The following is a 19,429-nucleotide window of genomic DNA, read 5'->3' on the forward strand; positions in this document are numbered from 1 at the left end:
TTCATGTCATCAAAGTTTTCAGGATAAAAAAAGGTTTGTTAGCCCTAGCTTGCAAGCCATAGTACCAACGGACACATCCTTGTGGTAACCATGGTTACCAAAGCGTGCATGCTTGTAGTAGCGAGCTAACTCCAGTAGGGGGCAGCTCTGAGAGGGAACAGACTTCCAGCATCACTCAGGTAGAAAGGAACAGATCCTACACGGGGGACATCAGGTACAACTGAGTTCACCCGTCCAGGTACTCCTGCCGCGGATTTCTCTGCCGTAGATTGAAGGTTTATGAAAACATGGCTGTGAAAAACAGAAAACAAAAGGACCAAACGCCGCAGGGCAGCGACAGAGACAGGAGTCCGCTTGTGTCGCCGGGAACTGGGAAAAGTAGACGACCAGGCAAAGATGGCAAAGGCAGTTTCAACAGCTTGCTCCATAACAGGAATGGGCTGTTTTCTGCTGGGTTTTCATTCATTACGAGCCAACTTGGACTTACTACATCTGCTTTTGTCAAGATTGGAATCACTCTGATCCTCGGTAAGTCGATGTGTCACTTGCCCCATCACAGTAGCTAGCTAACGGTACAGCTAAGGCTGTCCAAATGGAGAACGACGTTAGCTAGCTACTAAGCTAACTCTCACAGCGCATAACTGTCACAGGTTGGGCCACGCGATGCTATTTCGGTCTACTAAAACTCATCCAGTCGGTAGACAATCTAGCTAGCTACTTCGCAATGCAAGCTGAAGCTGAAGTAGCTAGCTAGCTACAACATTTGCTAACTCAGTAACAGTGCCTACAAAGTTGACTGATCACTGAGATGAGCATCTCATGAGCATGTACTTATTGCCAGACAGTATTGATAAGCAATGGGACCTCAGAGAGAGTTGATATAAACAGCTACCATTCATACATAGTCACTTTTGCAATGTGTCACTATCCTACTTCTCAAGCTTGTATTGGAAAACCAACACAATCACACGATAACGCCAGATCTTAACTGCAGCTAAAGTGATCTCTCTTTCTTAACAGCTGCCGTGGCCGGATATCTCCATTGGTAAGTAGCTTGTTTGGATCCATCAGTATTGTGTGTTGTGCTTCAAACAATACATGTAAGTGTTCTACTATATATCTCGTATACATTGATTAATAATAACTTAATTCATCTATTTGTGTAGGTACCATCTTACACATCTCTTTGAGAATGACAGACATTTTTCACATCTGTCTGCTTTGGAAAAGGAAATGGCATTTCGAACAGAAATGGTAAGTCAGAGTTGTGGTCCATGTGTTTTCCATAAGATCTTTCCCCTTCAGACATATGTCATCTTTGCTGTCAAATAGGCCTATTCTTGAGTTCACACTTAAAAGTGACTCCACAGATGTATTGAGACATGATAAACCCTTGTGACCCTAATGATGACTTCTTTGTGAGAGCTATTACCATCATCCCAAACAGTTTCTTTCTTCTCTTGAGTCAGGTTGTATATGAGAGCTACTTTGTGCTTCCTGTTTTAGGGCTTATACTACTCTTACTTCAAGACCATCAGTGAGGCCCCAACATTCCTCAACGGACTGTATCTGATCATGAACGATCGGGTTACAGAGTATCCGCTGGTTATAAACACTCTGAAGAGATTCAATCTGTACCCAGAGGTAAGGTTTTTGTGTGTGTGTGTGTGTGTATATATTTTTTTGTCAATAGAGCATAGTAATTATTTAATTATTACGATAACAATAAAGATGTAATGACTTCTCAGTGTTCTCACAATAACGTTCATTATGAAAAGTGTGTGCAAGAGTTATTTTCTCCCACGCACCACCCAAGAATTCATGTTTTCAGATGAGTGCAGTGGACTGCCGTTAAGGGAGAAAATTGGAGAACAGAGAAGAATAACGGACCTATGCACAGAAAAACCTATTTCAAAACGATGTGGGGTCTTGTTGCAGCTTTTGCATGTAGTCTGCTCTCAGGATATTGTTTGGTTTCTGTTAGTTATTAAGACCTAGGCATAACTGACACATATATGTAGCTTAACTGTATTTATTTCCATAGAACTACAGCAATCCTATGAAGAATGGACATATTCTGCAAGGAAAACTCATTTGTGATCATTGTGATCTTTATCATGTGATAGCAGGGGAAATGGGCACTCTTGGGATTTGATGGTTTTGCTGAGGGCCTTCACGCTGAACCCCCTGCTCCCTAGGTGGTCTTGGCCAGCTGGTACCGAATCTACACCGGGACAATGGCATTTTTTGGAATCCCCACCAAGATGTGCTGGTCCATCAACAGAGGAGACGGGTTGGCCCCAGTGGACAGCTGTGAAGGTACTAAGACATGTGAAGGGGGGCAAAACAGGGTCAGCTGGAAAACTAGCAATTTTTTACATAGGTGACTGGTGCTATCTTGGCAAAACATAAGATTTCAGTCACTTCACAAACTTCATCATCCATAACGTTTCTCTAACATTTCTCTCCACTAGCGCAGTGCTGTGTATGTATTAGTCAGTGCACCAGCCCCTCCCTCCTTCTTGTGCTCTCACAGCTGAGCTATGCAAAAAGGAAAACGATTTTTGAATAGGGATATTTTCCTAATCGATTATAAGTCCATGTACGAGTACTCGAGTACACGTTCACACCCCTAGAAGGTACCAAGGCGGTCTTGTTTAATTTGGACACACACACACACACACACACACACTCACATAAACAATGATTGTAGGACTAATTGCCCCCTCTTTTTACTTCCCTTCCCCACCTGAATGGAGTCAAACCTACAGGAGACATTCAGTAAAGTTAGGCATTATTTCTTTGCTGCATAAATGTCTGTTTTGTGAATGTTTTACTCAAACGTTACACAATGTTTATTCAGCAGCAGGCCTCTTATCGCAGTTCTTAGTCGGTGTCTGTGTCCCTGAAATGTCATGCAATTGCCTAATGATAATCTATTTTGTCTGTTTTGTGCACATGAAAAAAACTAAAGAAGAAGACTATTATAAGAAATTAACACTTTTCTATTTTCAGGATAATATTCACACATGCAAATATATATTTCTATGAAAGGTATTTTGCTTTATGAGAGAAGGTTGTTAACATTTTCAGGTGTTGAAATATGTGTCTCATTTGGCCTCTTTAGCACTCAAGCATCATGCTGTGTACACATGTTAACACTGTTTAGTCAAGTGTGGCGCACCAGCTTGAATGTGCTACTTGTTCATGAGAAAGTTCAGACAGACCAGACCTTGGTTCAAGTTGTACAGGGGGCTCCAATTTGTGCATGTGCTAAAATGGCTATTCTAATAGGCACAATATGAAATACAATGCACAGATGCATTTTCAGACAGAAAATAATAATACAAATTAATAAAAACCATGCTGTGTGGAGTATTCTCTCTCAAGCTGTAGAATTGTTTGGTGTTTTTTGCTCTGGTCAGCACTATTTGCTCCAGCAAATTGGGGCCCAGGGTTTGTTTTGTGTCAAGTACTTTGTTGATGCTTGATTGAGCTTGGCCTGGTGCAATGGAACCAGAAGTGCAAGGCAAGCCTGGGCAGTCTGGCACTCAAGCCAGGCTCAATCACACGTAAACACAAGTATTGGAGAGACAACGATTGCTCAGTGAACCCAGGGCTGGTGCATACTGTGCAGTCTTCTCAGCCGTTTCTTTGCCGTTCAAAGAAAATCACAATACAACTCAGAATAGCCCTCTGTTGAGCAGTTTTATGGTGTAGTTAGTAGGTCATGGAAGAGAAGCCTGTCTTCAGGGAAGAATGGAAATGCTGGTTAAAGGCTTTTTGGAGGTTTTTATTGTGTCTCTAATTCACTATGAACAAGTAGGTGTCCATCAATATACCTATTTTCCTATTTTTAGCTCTTACAGAAATCATGCTGTTACCAGCTCAAAAGTCTCAAAAAAGCAGATTTTATTGTACAATGTTTTAGTCTGTCTAGTCCAATATTTGACTTGTATTGACAACAATCCACACTTTGAAAAGACTGTTCGTTCCAACGTGTGTGTGTGTGTGTGTGTGTGTGTGTGTGTGTGTGTGTGTCAGGTATGGGAGACCCGGCCTACTTCTACGTGGCCTTTGTGTTCCTACTGAACGGCCTGATGATGAGTCTGTTCTTCATCTACGGGACATATCTCAGGTAACCTCAACTTAACCGGTTAGGGCATCAATATTTAGTGGACTTTTTAGAAGGAGTGGTATGGTTAAAGAAAGCACTGACATTTATTTTTCCTTTATTTTGTTTTTATGGATTCTTCTATTTGTCACCTCTGTCTCCCTTACCTCTGTTTGTCTCACTCTTTGGTAAAATGAATGCACCGCATAGACCCCATCACAATTGACCTCGACTCTCTTTCTCTCCCTCAATCCCCCCTACCTTCAGTGGCAGTCGACTGGGTGGCACGGTCACCACCCTGTGTTTCTTCTTCAACCACGGCGAGGTGAGCGAGACACACACACACACACACAGCCCTATAGTGTCAGAGATGGAGGGTGTTTAGGTAGGTAGACACACTATAGCCAACTCTAAACAAGTCTCAAAGCCAGCATCAGTGAGAGTGCGGTTTCCTCCCTGGCTTCAGTGCTTCAGTACCTCTGTCAGCAAGCCTCTGTACATCCCACAGATCAATACACTGGACATCTTCAATGACACACTCTCCGCTCTCCTCCTCTCCCCACCCACGCCTGTGTTTCCTTCGCCTCCTCCCTCTGCTGTTTTTGTTTTTGATGTTTTATTTAGCAGCATCTGGGATTTAGCATCAAGAGGGCTGTGGTGAGAATGTGTCTGCGTCACGAATGTGGCCTGTAGGATGATGACTCCATGTATGGTTGTTATGAGATTATCTATCAGAATGCAGGGTACACACACACACAGTGTACAGGAAATCCCTTCCCACGCCACACTGCTGTCACGTTAAAGGGCTGTGTGTGTGTGTGTGTGTGTGTGTGTGTGTGTGTGTGTGTCTTGGTCTACCAGAGCACTCGGGTCATGTGGACCCCGCCCCTGAGGGAGAGCTTCTCCTACCCCTTCCTGGTCCTGCAGATGCTGCTGCTCACCTACATCCTCCGGTAACTCGCCACCCATCCCTCCTCTCTCCCTCTCATTCACCTCCTCTCTTCCTCTCTCATTCACCATCCCATCTTCCCATCCTCTCTCATTCACCATCCCATCTTCCCATCTCTTTTCCTCTCTCATTCACCATCCCATCTTCCCTCCTCTCATTCCCCTCCTATCTTCCTCTGTCATTCATTATCCCTTCTTCCCTTCTCTCTTCCTCTCATTCACCTCCACTTCCTCTCTCATTCACCATCCCTCCTTCCTCTCTTCCTCCCATCTCTTTTCCCCTCCTCTCTCCCTCTCTCATTCACATCCCTTCTTTCTCTCTCATTCACCAACTCCCCACCATTCACCATCCCTTTCTTCCTCTCTTATTCACCATCTCTGCCTCCTCTCCTCTCATTCACCACCCTTCCCTCCTCTTCCTCTGTACTCTCTTTCTCTCTCATTCACCATCTCTCTCTCTCCCTCCCTCTTCTCTTCCCCTCTCATTCACTACTCCTCTTCCTCTTCCCTCTCTTTCTTTCTCGTTCACCATCCCTCTCTACCTCCCTCAAAACTCCTTTGCCAGTCATATCTAATTAAGACATTTACTGGAAAGAAACTTGAAAATCCCTTATGTATTTTATGTACGTTTTTGACAGCACACGATTTAGCGGCTACTTTTTATCCTTCTCAAAATTGCGTCGCAGGTTATCAGACTGATCAGCGTGGACGAAGTCATGCTATCTGTCGCAAGACAACGTCTTTCCACCTCTCATTCTCCCCTCCCTCCGCTCTATCCCCCCCCTCTCCTCTCAAGTCTCTTCAGATGCCTCTTCATATGCAAATGATATGTCATGTAGAAGATTTGATTGTGGTTCAGTGGCAGATCACATGGTTGGAGTATTGTGATGTAATAGTCTGAGCAAAGACTTTTATCTAAGGGGACAAGAAGGCCTGAACCATTAGAAATAATCTAGTAAAAGCAGGCTGTCATTGTGTTGGGGCTGGTGTCAGACACACTGTGTCTCTCTCTACGGCAGAGAGGTAGCCTGAACTGTGTGTGTGGGATGGTGTGTTTAATGCCTTTCCTTATCTCTGTCTCTCTTTCTTTCTCCCTCTCTCCCTCCAGGACCTCAAATCCAAGCAAAAAGGCCATGGTGGCTCTGGGCATCTCCAATTTGTTCTTCATGCTGCCGTGGCAATTTGCCCAGTTTGTCCTCCTCACCCAGGTAAAAGAGATCGAGAGAGAGAGAGAGAGAAAAGTACGAGCTAGACAGAGAAAGAAAGAAACTGATAAGAGAGAGCAAAATGGAGAAAGAGAGAAAGACAGATGGTGTGAGTGAAATAGACCGACAAACAAAGAGTGAAGGAGGATAGTGTAAGAGAGATGGCGTAGATGAATAAAGAGAACATGAGAGAGAGAGTTTGTGGAGGAGAGGATTTGCTGGAATCTTTGCTTAGCAACAGCTTTGCTCTCAGTCTGGCGAGAGAATAGCGACTGTGCTCGCTATAGGTACCAATGATAATCTGAACAGCCCTACCTCTGTTAGTATGGGGATTTCACATAACCTAAGCACTCGTAAACTATTAGGATCCACTTCTTAGTGATTATAAACCACTTATAACCCATTAATAATGTGTATCTATCACTGTAAAAGATTAATCTCAGGTTAACTCAGTATGGCATTATTACTATAACTGAGATTCAATCCATTACATTACGTTTCAAAGATGACTCAAACATATGATTGTTATTATGCAGAAAGCAAGCATATTCAATATGAAATGCATCATTCAGATTCATTAGACTTTGTTTGGTTGAGGAATTAATCCACGTCATTACCAAGAAAACATGGTTGAATCACAGTCGAAGTTCAGAGATGTGTGATGTCAACTGATTGTTAGTTGTTGTTTTGTTTACTCTTGTGTTTCAGGTGGCCTCTCTGTTTGCCTCATACATCCTGGGGTACCTCAGCCCCTCCAAGATGCAGTCCCTCCTGGTCACACACATGGTGCGTGCCTCCTCCCCATGCCCTAACCTACACTTATTCATAGTATATGATTGATATCCATGGAGATGACACGTTAGAAACGCCCCTTTGACGGGACAAGAGAGCGTTCCCCTCATTTGTCATCACAAGTAGCTTATTTATGCCTATCTTCGATTTTCGCTGTGATTGCTTTTTTTGTGTTTCAGTAGTCTTTGTAGTACGCCTATGGTACATCTTAAAAACACAGTGGCCTGCAACCACAAAATGCTATCTAGCCAACTGATAAACAGTAAACTGCCTTTAGATTTTACACCACAGTTAAGCAAGCTAGCATTTTGTTCTATTGCATCTATTGGTTTTGTTCATTTATCAGTCCTAGTCATCCATGTTGTCCATGCCCATGTCTCCCAAATTCTCTACTTGAAACTTTGGACTTTGAAAAAGTTGTGTATGCGTTTTTCACAACCAAGCACAACCCCCACAGAAGAGAAAAAGCTTCTAATTGTGATTACAGACGTCTGTGTCCTTGCATCGTTTGTTTGTGTGTGTGTGTGTGTGTGTGTGGGTGTGTACAAAGTAAACCAGGGCCTTGAGCTCTACCAAGAAGGAGTGTCTGTCCGTCTGTGTGTGTGTGTCTGTCCGTGGTGGTAGGAATCTGACCGTTAACATCCCTCTCTACATTTTTCCATAATCCTCTCAGTAGCTCTGGCGTTGCGGACTAGGCCCAGTGTGCTCCAGAGATAAGGGGATAGGGTCCTTTGTGTTGAGATGGTGGAGATTTTTATCAGAGGAGGGCATATGGCTATGCATAATTCATACGAGTGGCAGGGAACCTACCGTTATTCTTCTATGCAATGGTTGACCTATGGTCTGTCACTTTATTGCAGTCCATTTCATAAAACCCCATTGTGTAATGTGTGTGGGCAATAGAACATACAGTATACATTTCCTACACTGCACAAATGAATAGCTGTATTTGAAAATGTTGGACTTAAAAATAACTGCCTCCCAACACTCCCATTCTCTCTCTCCAGATCACGCTGGGTGTGTGTTTTGTTCTGATGTTTGGGAACTCCATGCTGCTGACGTCCTTCTACGCCTCCTCACTGGTCTCCATCTGGGTGAGTGGAGGTAGTAGATGCCAGGTCCCACTCTCAACTCTTAAATACTCAAATATATATTTGCTTCAAAAAACAAATGTAAATCTCAAACTCACTCTAAAATGACCGTTTATATCCCTAAAATAATTATTTTGAGTTCTTACTACACTTCCTGTTTTCTTCCCGTTCACCGGGTCAGTTGCCCATTTTCAATACAACGTTTTTTGTTATTCAACTGTTCAGTCATTTCGACAATATAGAGATATATACAGTAAAATTAACAGACTTAAAGTATCGGTGCCCATATCATGTTTGATTAGCTTCCATTTACTTTAAAAGTACCGGTACCTGAAAACCGCTAATGTTACAAAAAAGCTTTTTTTAAAACCTAGCGGTGGAGAGGTTGGAATTCTGAGTGAAGCAGTCTCGCTGAATTGAATGGAAATCGTTGATGTAGTTGATATCAAGCCATTTCATCTTCTTCTTTCAAGAGCGTTTGTTTTCCATATGGCCATTTTAGTTAGTCATGGACTCGTATTAGTTAATATATGCCACTATATATTATAGTATTACTTTTTGTATTTTGAAATATCAACAAAAATGTGATTTGCATTACAGACTGAGGGTAGGCATTGAGGCATTATATCCTGCATGTACATTGGGAGTATCTTGAATAATAGCCGATTGACACACACGGTTGCGAATATACATGCAGCGTTGCCTCTCTCAGACAACTTGGCACTGAGTGAGAGGATTTTGCTTCGCCCGTCTGCTGTTTTCACAAATAAAATGTAAAAAGACAGAAACAGTTAGTGGTTTTCAGTTTGTTGTCATTGACGAAGACACTCATTTAAAATTCAGCTTGTGGGATTGTAATTCTGGAGCTGGCCATTGAGGTCAAGATTTTTTAAAAAAATGTCACCCTTTAATCCTAATGCAATCAAATTCCAACAACCGGGGTGGCGATAAGACAGGAGTTGGCTCTTATTTGAGTACCGTAATAGTTTGAAAAAAAACACAATAGAAAGTGTGGTGTGGGGTGGGACTTTTGAGTTGAATAAGAGAGCGACAAATATTTCTCTGGGCCTAGAATTCTAACAGTGCTTTTTATTTTTAGACCAAAATAACCACTCTTAGATATCGATTGACTTGTAGTTCGTTTTACAGTTATTTTTTCATGTAACAAATCACCAAATTGCTGGTTATAAATATGTGTCTTATCTATTATTAATCTTCGTCTTTTGTTTTGCTTGCTGCTTAAAGCCGCCCATCGTTTGGCAAATCAGACCACTCTTCCATCCTCCTTGTGCCCTACTAAGCTGAAATTGTCACCACCAATCATGCACACGAGTCGCCGCTGGTCTGGCGAATCAGATGCCATTCTCCAGGACTGTTTATGATACAGTGAAAGTGTTCGCAGAGGATAGCAGTGACATAAACAAGATCACGTCAGAAACCCTGGGATTTATGGAAAAGATTATAGAGGAAGTGGTCCCCACAAAAACAGCCTGGGTGTTTCCAAACCAGAAACCATGGATTAACATTGAAATCCAGACAGCTCTGACCGCAAGGAGGACGGCATTCAAATCCGGAGACATATCGGAAATATACTTGTTTTTGCCAAAAAAAAATCGAGTTGAAATCAAAGACCTACGACTTTTTCTATGTATACAAAAAGGCTAAAGGCTATGTATACTAAAAGGCCTATTTCTCTCATTGTGTTCACAAATTTGTTTAAATCTGTGCTAATTGGAAACCGTCCAACCCTACTTCAAATATCTAACTAAATTTGCTCATGAATGATTTATGAAAGGGTTTATAGAGACTTCATAAAGCCTTTGCTTGAAGTATGACCTGTTGTCCTGGGTTTTCATCTCAATAGTCAGTAGTGTCTCCTGTGTGGCGTGATCATGAAGAAGTTTTAAGCTGTTCCTTTCTGTTTGCAGGGAATAATTGCGCTCAGGGACAGATTTGCTGATGCTTTTAGACCTGGACTTGTCACATGGGTAAGAGGACCCCATGGCTGGCGTGTGTGTGTGTGTGTGTGTGTGTGTGTGTGTGTGTGTGTGTGTGTGTGTGTGTGTGTGTTTCACCTGCCCAACTTGTCTCTCAGGTCATGCAGGGTCTGGCTTGGGTCATCTCCACGGTCATCTTCAAATCCATGCTGTCAGCAATCTTGGGAGCTGCAGATGATGTTAGTGAAGTATCCATGTGCACCTGAAACAAGCTTAACCACATTTGATTCAAGCTATAGCCTACAACAGACACATCTTCTTAAATGTATTGCCCTTGTCCTTCTTTTTCTTTTTTCTTTTTTCTTTTTTTTTTATACAGTTTGTGTGTTTTGCACTTTATGTAGGAATTGTGCTGTAAAACCCAAACTTGACTTTGTGAAACTCAATTTCCCAGGCTCACATCAGCAGCCTGATCAAGTCCAAGTTCTCCAGCTACAAGGACTTTGACACCATGATGTACACGTGTGCTGCTGAGTTTGACTTCATGGAGATTGAGGTAAGGCACTCTATCAGGAACACTTTGTCTGCACCATTTTCAGTAAAAGAAACGAAAAGAAAGTACCACTGGTTTCAAAACAGACACTTCAGGACCCATCGTTCAACAATTAAAGGCTACAATCGTTTATGGCATTAAAATGGTGTTTTGAAACAAGTGTTTTGCTGAATATTTGCAGTGATGTGATCCTATGCTTCTTTTTTTGGTTCACAATGTCACCCTTCATTTCATTGTTACACTATTTAAGGCCATTTAAATGTTGGAACACCAAACTCTCAATGATGAGTGTGTATATGTGTATGTGTACATACTTCATTAGGTACACCTTGCTAGTACCGGGTTGGACCCCCTTTTGCCTTCAGAACTGCCTTAATTCTTCGTGGCATAGATTCAACCCTGTTACACTAGAATGGTTATTCTTTCTATACTAGAAATGTTATTGGCAGCCATTATTAGCCATGTGGTAAAGGTCATGACACCATGTGGTGTGCATAATTGCTTCAACAAGAACTATAACCTGACCAATACATAAATCGGCATCCAACCATATCTGTGTCAGCACTACTTCCAGAAAGAACAAGCAATAGTCAGGTAATGTTTACATTCTTCTTATACAAAATGAAGCATGTCATATTTCTCCTCTCAGACCCCACTGCGCTACATCAAGACATTACTGCTCCCCATCAACGTGCTGGTCGTCGCTGTTGTCGCTGCACGGGTGAAGACTCAATTCACTACTACCACACACACACACACACACACACACACACACACACACACACACACACACACACCAGCACTTTACACATGCTTTCGCTGTCAGAAAGCGTTGAATCAGACATCATTGAAATGCACTTGTTCTATTAGTAATGCATTGGACGCGCACATTAAGATCAAATTGTCCCGTTTTAAGCAGCTTGAAGAGACGCAAGAGAATTGTGTACAGAAATTGACAAGCTTGTCCAAATCCGATAGTTTGATCTCAATGTGCCTGTTAAATGTGGAACTCAACTAATGAGAAAGGCCCGTTCAGTGATGCCTGACTCCACGACTCTTGGAAAAAGGAGGGCTTCAAAAAAGTGCCATTAAATTCAGAAATGTTGAATGATTGAAATGTGCTTCAAGTGGAGGAATCGAAGAAGGAATAAGCGTTGTCAGAATATCCCCTCTGCGATGTTGTTGTTTGTGATCATAACACTATTTTTCCCTTCTCCCGCCCTGTACAGACTATCCAGGATGTTGTGAACTTCCTGAGGGAAGGGGGAAATCCATCAGTGGAATCCGAGGACGACTCAGAACAGTGAGTATCTCAGTCTCACTGACCTGTCTGTTACCCTCATCAAGCTATTATTGAAGCTAATAAGCCGAACTAAGCTGAACTGTTCAGCATTCACAATATGTGCTTTAACAGTGCTGAAAAGGACAATGTGAAAGGAATAAAATACCCAAGCTAGCACAGTAATGTTTGGGTCAGTCTTGTAGTGAAAAAATATGTTTTTGGTTACATTAATAACAGCAGTATAATAATATGATGTATCCATTGATTCTTGAGGAGTGTAAGTGGAGTATAGATGGCTCATGATCTCATTACAGCAAAGATATATAAAGCTTAAACATGTGTTTACACTTACCATGTTGATGTCACAGACTGCCTTGATCCAGACAGGTGCCATATTCGTACCAGTAGAGTTCAGAATTGTATTCAATATTTTTTCAATGCCAAATAATTAACCAGATGACAGATGTTGTTGTGATACATTTGACAGAGGTGCTACACACATGCATTTAGAGGTGCTAGTACACACATGCATTTCTGACAGAGGTGCTACACACATGCATTTCTGACAGAGGTGCTACACACATGCATTTCTGACAGATACACAAACCCACAAATGAAATAGGAACCCTACATTTATGTATTTACTCCTCTTCACAATGATGAGCATTGCCTGGAGCATCTCCTTTTCTGAAATCATAATAATATGTTTTACTTCCCACAAGTGAATCTCACAGAGTGCATTTTTAAAGAATGTTGGTATCTTGCTGATTCACACTGAACTGTGATGACTGACCTTTTCTCTAATTTATGTAATTTTGCAGGCCGGAAATGTTGGCAAAAGGAGAGGTAATCATATCCTTTAAATGGTTCTGCTGTGTACATCAATGGTGCATGGTCAATACTGATTCAATACTGATACACGCAAGCACAAACACACACACACAAACACACACACACCTCCCTACCATGCACACGCACATACCACCCTAGCATGCACCTAGCGCATGTTTCATATCTCCAATTCTCACACGCTAACTCAGTGGAACTCTCCCCGCCCCCCCTTTTTTTATACACACTTTCATAAAACTCCCATTTTCTGTCTCTACCTCACAGTAAACCTCACTAATCTGAGACAGATGTTCCTTTTTCTTCTCTAATGCGGTAATGTGATTTTCATAACCTGTGTCATTATTGGAAATTAAGAGAAATGTCCTGGCAGTAAATTGTGCTGACTTTATTACCTGTAACTCTCTCTCTCTCAACATTTCTCTCACTATGTTTCTCTCTGGCTCTTGACATCCTGCCATCTCTGCCTCAATCTTTTCTTGCTGCCCCACTCTGCACTTTGCACCAAACCTTTATTTATTATTTTTTTCTGCAGCAAACGCATACACACACACACACACACACACACACACACACACACACACACACACACACACACACACAACTTACCAGTCTCTCTCCCTCTTCCTCTGTCAGATGGTGTACCACAGTCTGCAGCTGATAGCGTTTGCTGTCCTGGCAGTGCTCATTATGAGACTGAAGCTCTTCCTCACCCCTCACATGTGCATCATGGCCTCCCTCATCTGCTCCAGACAGGTCAGTCAGTCCCCCCCACTACCGGTACCACTGACAGATCCAAAACACAACACCATTACCACTTACATCACAATACTACAGTATTAACACAGACATAACAATACCACAGACAAATCACTTCAAAACACCATAAGCACAGTCAAGTCAAATCAATAAAAAGCTTAAAGTACTTTAATTTGACACTTTCTCAAGTTGGTCATTTATATGTTATAACTAATCTAGAAGTTCCCCAGTTCCAGTATAATTATCCTCAGATATTTTATGTCCTGCAGTTTCAATAAAAAATCGTTGAAAATGACAATTTAAGTGCTTTAAGTCATTAAAAGTCCTTCCTCACTTCCTCGTGTCTGTATGAACCCTTTCCCTGTATGAACCCCTTTCCATATATTTCTCAATTGTGCTGTGATGTCTTGCATAGTCCCAGAACGTTTCTAATTGTAGAGCTTGCACAGATTATAAAATAAAATTAATGGTTTTGTAAGACTAGAATTTAATTGATTATTGATTGCCCATCAGATACTAAGTCACCCAATAGTGTTTTTTGTAGAGATATTTTGAGAATAATATAGTTTTTGCCAGCCATTCCTGAACCTTGAGACCAAAAGTCAGACACCTGTGGGCATTCCTGATGTAAGTTCTCTATCTGTGTATGTCAGTTGTTTGGCTGGATCGGGGAGAAGTTCAAGCTTCACATGGCGGTCTTCGCCATCCTGTCCATCATGGCCATCCAGGGGGCAGCCAACCTGCAGGCCCAGTGGGGCATCATGGGAGAATTCAGCAACCTGCCCCAGGAGCAGCTGCTGGACTGGATCCGAGACAACACCCAGCCCAGTGAGTGATGTCATCGACATGCCCCCTTCTGGTAGATGGCTCCTGTGCTTAGCCAAAGATCTAGGTTGTGCTTCACCCATTATTATGAGATCGGTGAAGGAGGGTATGGGAAATAACTTTCTGGAATGAAAAAAAGACCCAGGCTGCAGCCCGGTTCTTTGCCCCTCGCTCAGAAGTGTGCACTCATCCAGTCTATTTAAACCTTTGGGATTGGTTTAGGCATGGGGTTAAAGGAGTCCACCATAGTCCTTAGTGGTAGTGAATGAGGCAATTTAAGGATCAAACCACAGGCCTCGATTATGCTTACCTTTGTCATGGGGGGGGTATATGTACTGTCTTGGATCAGTGTGTGTTGAGGGGCAATTCCATCCCATTCCTGTTTAAAACGCACCTGAAACCTCAAACAAGCTTGGTTCCAATAGTCTTGAAATTCACCCTGCCTTGCTTTCTTGAGGTAATCACTGATCTGATCAGGTTGGATTGGTGAAAGCAACAGTTCAAGTTCAACTTTATTATGTGCCGGGATACAAGGGGGTGTAAAACAGAAAGTACACTGAAATAAAATAGCTTGGTGACCCTGCTTTACTCATCCAGTCTCTTGCAGATTAGGGTTCACGATCGTTACTTACGTGCCAACACACACAGGGCTTTCACTCCGCCAAGGCTCCGTGCCGGTTCCGGTTCCCGTTCTGGAACCTCAAATCCTTGGTGCGAATCAGCCCGCGTTCATACCAGTTTAAGCATCAACGTTATCGACGTTGAGTGACGAAGGGGCGGGATAAACAAAAATGTCACAACAAGATGGCGGCTACTTCACTGGAAATTAGGATAATATCTTCCACTACAGTATCTGAAATAACACTTTCTAAACACGTTCTCCAGTGAAGAAGTCGCCATCTTGTTGTTACTTTTTGGTGTAGAATGTGTCATATGACACACCCACTGACGACGTCACGGCTCTAGTTTCTGGTTCCTGCTGCAAACCAACTTTTCAGGTTCTGAACCAATTTATTTTCGGTTTGAACGCGCCAACTGGTTCAAGATTAGGTTCGGGAACCGGAACTGGTGCAGAGCCTTGGCGGTGTGAAAGCCCTAACAGTCCTTTGTGCACTATTCTCTCAGAGGCACCATGGTTTTGCTTTGTGTGGTACAGATGCTGTGTTTGCTGGAGCCATGCCCACCATGGCCAGTGTCAAGCTGTCTACTAACCGACCCATCGTGAACCACCCCCACTATGAGGATGCAGGACTGAGGTGAGGATAGAACTGGAGAATTGTGCCACTTGTAAGCTAAACGAAAGCCTGTATCAGTAGAAATGTTTGTTTGTTTGTTTGTTTAGTTTATTTATTCAAACATTAGGACATTCATATTCATAGGTCCACCATTCATATTCATAGGTCCACCATCTCTTGAAAATGATTTTAGGCAGATGTAGAACTGTCCTCTATGATTCTTGGTGCTATGAATGTCTTTCCATTCCTGTCATGAAGTCACCCAGTTGATAATAGTCTTCTGCAGGCTCAGTTACCTTTGGCCTAGTCGTTTTCATTCTCTAACCGTGGACAAATAATTCAGTCATTTTGTGTGGATGTTTCTCAGTTTGAGAGTGTATTCTGATGCTTTTTGTTTATATCTGCTATATTTACCTGGTTACATCAGGCCTTCTGTCTTCTTTTTCTCCATTGAGCTTTGTGATTTTCCCTGTTCTGTAAACATGATCTAAGAGTTCTCTGAGGGTTGTGGGAACGTTGCTCTGCTCTGTTATACCCAGAGAGAGGACCAAGTTGGTGTATGCCATGTACAGCCGCAAGTCTCCTGAGGCTGTCAAGATGAACCTGATGCACCTGGAGGTTGACTACTTTGTCCTTGAGGACTCGTGGTGCACCCGTCGCACCAGGTGACCCTGAGGGGCTAATTCACACTACTGTCGTACTGTGCATTTACTGTTATACTTGTATCACTGCCAGTCAATGTTGAGTCATTGAGGCATTTTTCCAACTTGCTTGATCAATCTCATTTGGTTGTTGACTTTTGCTTAGAGATCAAAAGAGTCATTTGTTTCTACCTCTCCGGTCTTCACTCTCTTTCTCTGCAGGCCTGGCTGCAGTATGCCTGAGATCTGGGATGTGGAGGACCCTCAGAACGCCGGCAAGGTTCCCCTTTGTACACTTATGTCCCGGGACTCCAGGCCCCACTTTACCACAGTCTTTGCCAACAGTGTTTACAAAGTTTTAAAGGTTCCCAAAGCGGCCAAAGACATCAGATAACAGCAGTGTGTCAACCTTGTTTTTAATGACGCCACCTAGTATTTTCATCACCAACAACAACAACCTGGTGTGTTTTTATATAGAGTTACTCTTGTTTCCGCTGGTCAGTTTCCGTATTGGAGGAACTATTCTCACCACTGCTGCTTTTTACTTATCATTTTTTTGTGAGGCTCTGATATGGAGGTGCAGCGAACTGATATGATGTGAGTGGGATAAGGATGTGTCTGTCCCCTCTTGTAATTGTGACTTATGAGGACCCCTTGGTTTCTCACTTGTGTTGTGATTTGTAAGGTCCATGTCCTGACAATTCTGTCATCCTTGTTGCTGCATTTTTGCCTGTCCAGTATGTTCACATTTAATTAAGCAACTTTGTTGCTTTGTTTTAGAGCAGGGACAAATCAAGGCAGTTTTTTTTTTTTTTTTTAGCAGTTGAGTTGAATTTCTATTTGTTAATTTGTGAGATATGTTATGTGAGTGTTAAGTTCATTTCTTATGAGGTTGAAAGTTTTAAAACTCATAATGAGTTGTTTTTTGGGGGGGGGTATATTTTTGCTCTAAACAAAGGTACATTTTGTCAGCCATGAGCTATCAAAGATGTCTGTCTAATGTACAAATACCATTTGCAAACTTGGCAACAGTTATACACATTCAAAATATGTGATGCTCAGTATTGATTCTAATCTCTAAAAAAGTTCTCATCGTTAAATCTATATTTTTATAATTTATAGGGTTTCTTTATTTTTATGATTTTATGCAAACTTGTACTGAAAGTTGTTGTTGTTTTGAGACTGAAAATTGTAAACTTGTGGTACGGTATATTTTGGATGTCATAAACAGACATAATGTCTGCATTTATATGCCTTTTTGATATGCATTAATGTCAATGCCCTGTTTCTAAAGCGTTGTGGGTATTTAGACAGTGTTGTTTTCTGGTTCACTGATGTTTTAATTTTGTTGTTGCCAAAGCAAATTGTAGTATAACTAGGTGTTACAGCTGCAAATTTCAGGAAAATGTAGCACACCCTGAAATACATCCCTTTTAGTTATGCGGAATATGAAGCTTAACATCTGTGAAGTTTCTTAACAGTACAGTTTATTAAAGGGATGTTCCACCCAGTTATCTTTTTCCTGGTTTGGCCCTGATCGTAGGGTGTTGTATTAGCCCAGGCAGTTTTTTAGCTACATACTGTATGTTTCTTCCTTAGCTACTGAGCAGTCATATTTTGGTTCAATTTCCATTTGTCAAGGCCTCATTCTATGTTACTGAATTTGTACAACAAAAAAAATAAAAAATAAAGACCATTCATTCATTCATTCATTCATTTACCACCTCAAACAGTCTTAGCAAATGCCCTGAGTAAAGCCACTGTGGCTGTATTAGCCACATTCATAATGCGGTCAGAAGAGTTATATCCAATGCTACAGTATAGTGTATTACTCCCCCAAGTTTTGGGGTTAGAACTAAAATGCTCTTGCAGTATTATTTATATATATGGCTTGCAGTCAAGAGTGACTCTTTCTTTAATTTCGGCACAAAAGCTGTCAAAGGTTGAACGGGCTGCTGTACTTGTGACCTCATTATGGCAACGATTCACTGTATCTCTTGAACAGTGTGGCACTGGAATTAAAGGAGTGGGAATTGACTGCAAGCTTAGATCCCCACAAGTGGCACCAATTTCAGGGGCCTTTTACTTTCTTCTTTTTTTTGTAAGTCTGTTACACTAGGGTTGCCACTAGGGTATCATTCCAGTGTACAAAGCCACAAGTTACAGTACTGTTCAGTCATGATCATCTCACCATTAAAGGTGGGGCTTTTTTAGCAATAAACACAAGCAGCTAGGTTTTTGTTTTCAAAGTTTTTACACATACAGTACAACATTCATGAATAATAACAAGCAACGGTACAAACAAATGCAAGGCAGAAGCTAGCAATGTATTACTTGACTTGGCTTTTTGTGTTTGATGGCTAGTTTATTTTGTTGATTTCCCTTGCCCATATGGCTACTTGAGATAAAAGGTACTGAATTGTTCTTGATAGGAGAATTCTGTTTTAGGAAGATGGGCTGTGTCCACACAGCTTGAACTATTTCGATGTCACTATTTTAACAAAGAGTTGGTTTTCTTGTGACAGGCCTAGCTTTGTTTAAGATGTATTTTCTAATACTTGTCTATTTTGTCTGTATTTTGGAAATAAAATGTTTCTTATAAGCAGTTTGTGTACATTGAGTTACATTGGATTAATAGTGTGTCAAATTAGTTAATAGTGTGCCCATTAGTTTGGGCATTATAGCTGCCACAAGAACTGCCTAACTTAATTTGTGTTCCTACTACTACTACTACTACTACTACTACTACTACTACTACTACTACTACTACTACTACTACTACTACTACTACTACTACTACTACTACTACTACTACTACTACTACTACTACTACTACTACTACTACTACTACTACTACTACTACTACTACTACTACTACTACTACTACTACTACTACTACTACTACTACTACTACTACTACTACTACTACTACTACTACTACTACTACTACTACTACTACTACTACTACTACTACTACTACTACTACTACTACTACTACTACTACTACTACTACTACTACTACTACTACTACTACTACTACTACTACTACTACTACTACTACTACTACTACTACTACTACTACTACTACTACTACTACTACTACTACTACTACTACTACTACTACTACTACTACTACTACTACTACTACTACTACTACTACTACTACTACTACTACTACTACTACTACTACTACTACTACTA

The 19,429-nt window shown here is 41.5% G+C and overlaps 1 protein-coding gene across 1 annotated transcript; it reads left to right on the forward strand.

Annotated features, from left to right (window-relative positions):
* The first annotated feature begins 209 nt into the window (after nt 1-209).
* Nucleotides 210-17,909, forward strand: dpy19l1l (dpy-19-like 1, like (H. sapiens)). Its single transcript, XM_080540371.1, has 22 exons — nt 210-528; nt 1,021-1,045; nt 1,167-1,254; nt 1,507-1,644; nt 2,199-2,319; nt 4,045-4,138; nt 4,382-4,439; nt 4,976-5,067; nt 6,171-6,270; nt 6,976-7,053; nt 8,067-8,153; nt 10,079-10,138; nt 10,246-10,326; nt 10,542-10,643; nt 11,290-11,361; nt 11,870-11,943; nt 12,744-12,768; nt 13,405-13,524; nt 14,181-14,355; nt 15,509-15,608; nt 16,127-16,252; nt 16,451-17,909. The coding sequence occupies exons 1-22, from the start codon at nt 288-290 to the stop codon at nt 16,620-16,622; spliced, it is 2,229 nt and encodes a 742-aa protein (XP_080396497.1). The 5' UTR covers nt 210-287; the 3' UTR covers nt 16,623-17,909.
* The last annotated feature ends 1,520 nt before the right edge of the window (nt 17,910-19,429 follow it).

The sequence above is a fragment of the Nansenia antarctica genome (genome assembly GCF_963989245.1).
Source record: "Nansenia antarctica genome assembly, chromosome: 10".
Taxonomy (NCBI): domain Eukaryota; kingdom Metazoa; phylum Chordata; class Actinopteri; order Argentiniformes; family Microstomatidae; genus Nansenia; species Nansenia antarctica.

What these genes read in the sequence shown, in the direction of transcription:
- dpy19l1l (XM_080540371.1), top strand. Translation starts at nt 288, where the DNA reads ATGGCTGTGAAAAACAGAAAACAAAAGGACCAAACGCCGCAGGGCAGC. An exon ending in TCTTCTTCAACCACGGCGAG is followed by an intron (nt 4,440 to 4,975) that starts GTGAGCGAGACA and finishes TTGGTCTACCAG; the next exon opens with AGCACTCGGGTCATGTGGAC. An exon ending in TGGTGCACCCGTCGCACCAG is followed by an intron (nt 16,253 to 16,450) that starts GTGACCCTGAGG and finishes CTTTCTCTGCAG; the next exon opens with GCCTGGCTGCAGTATGCCTG.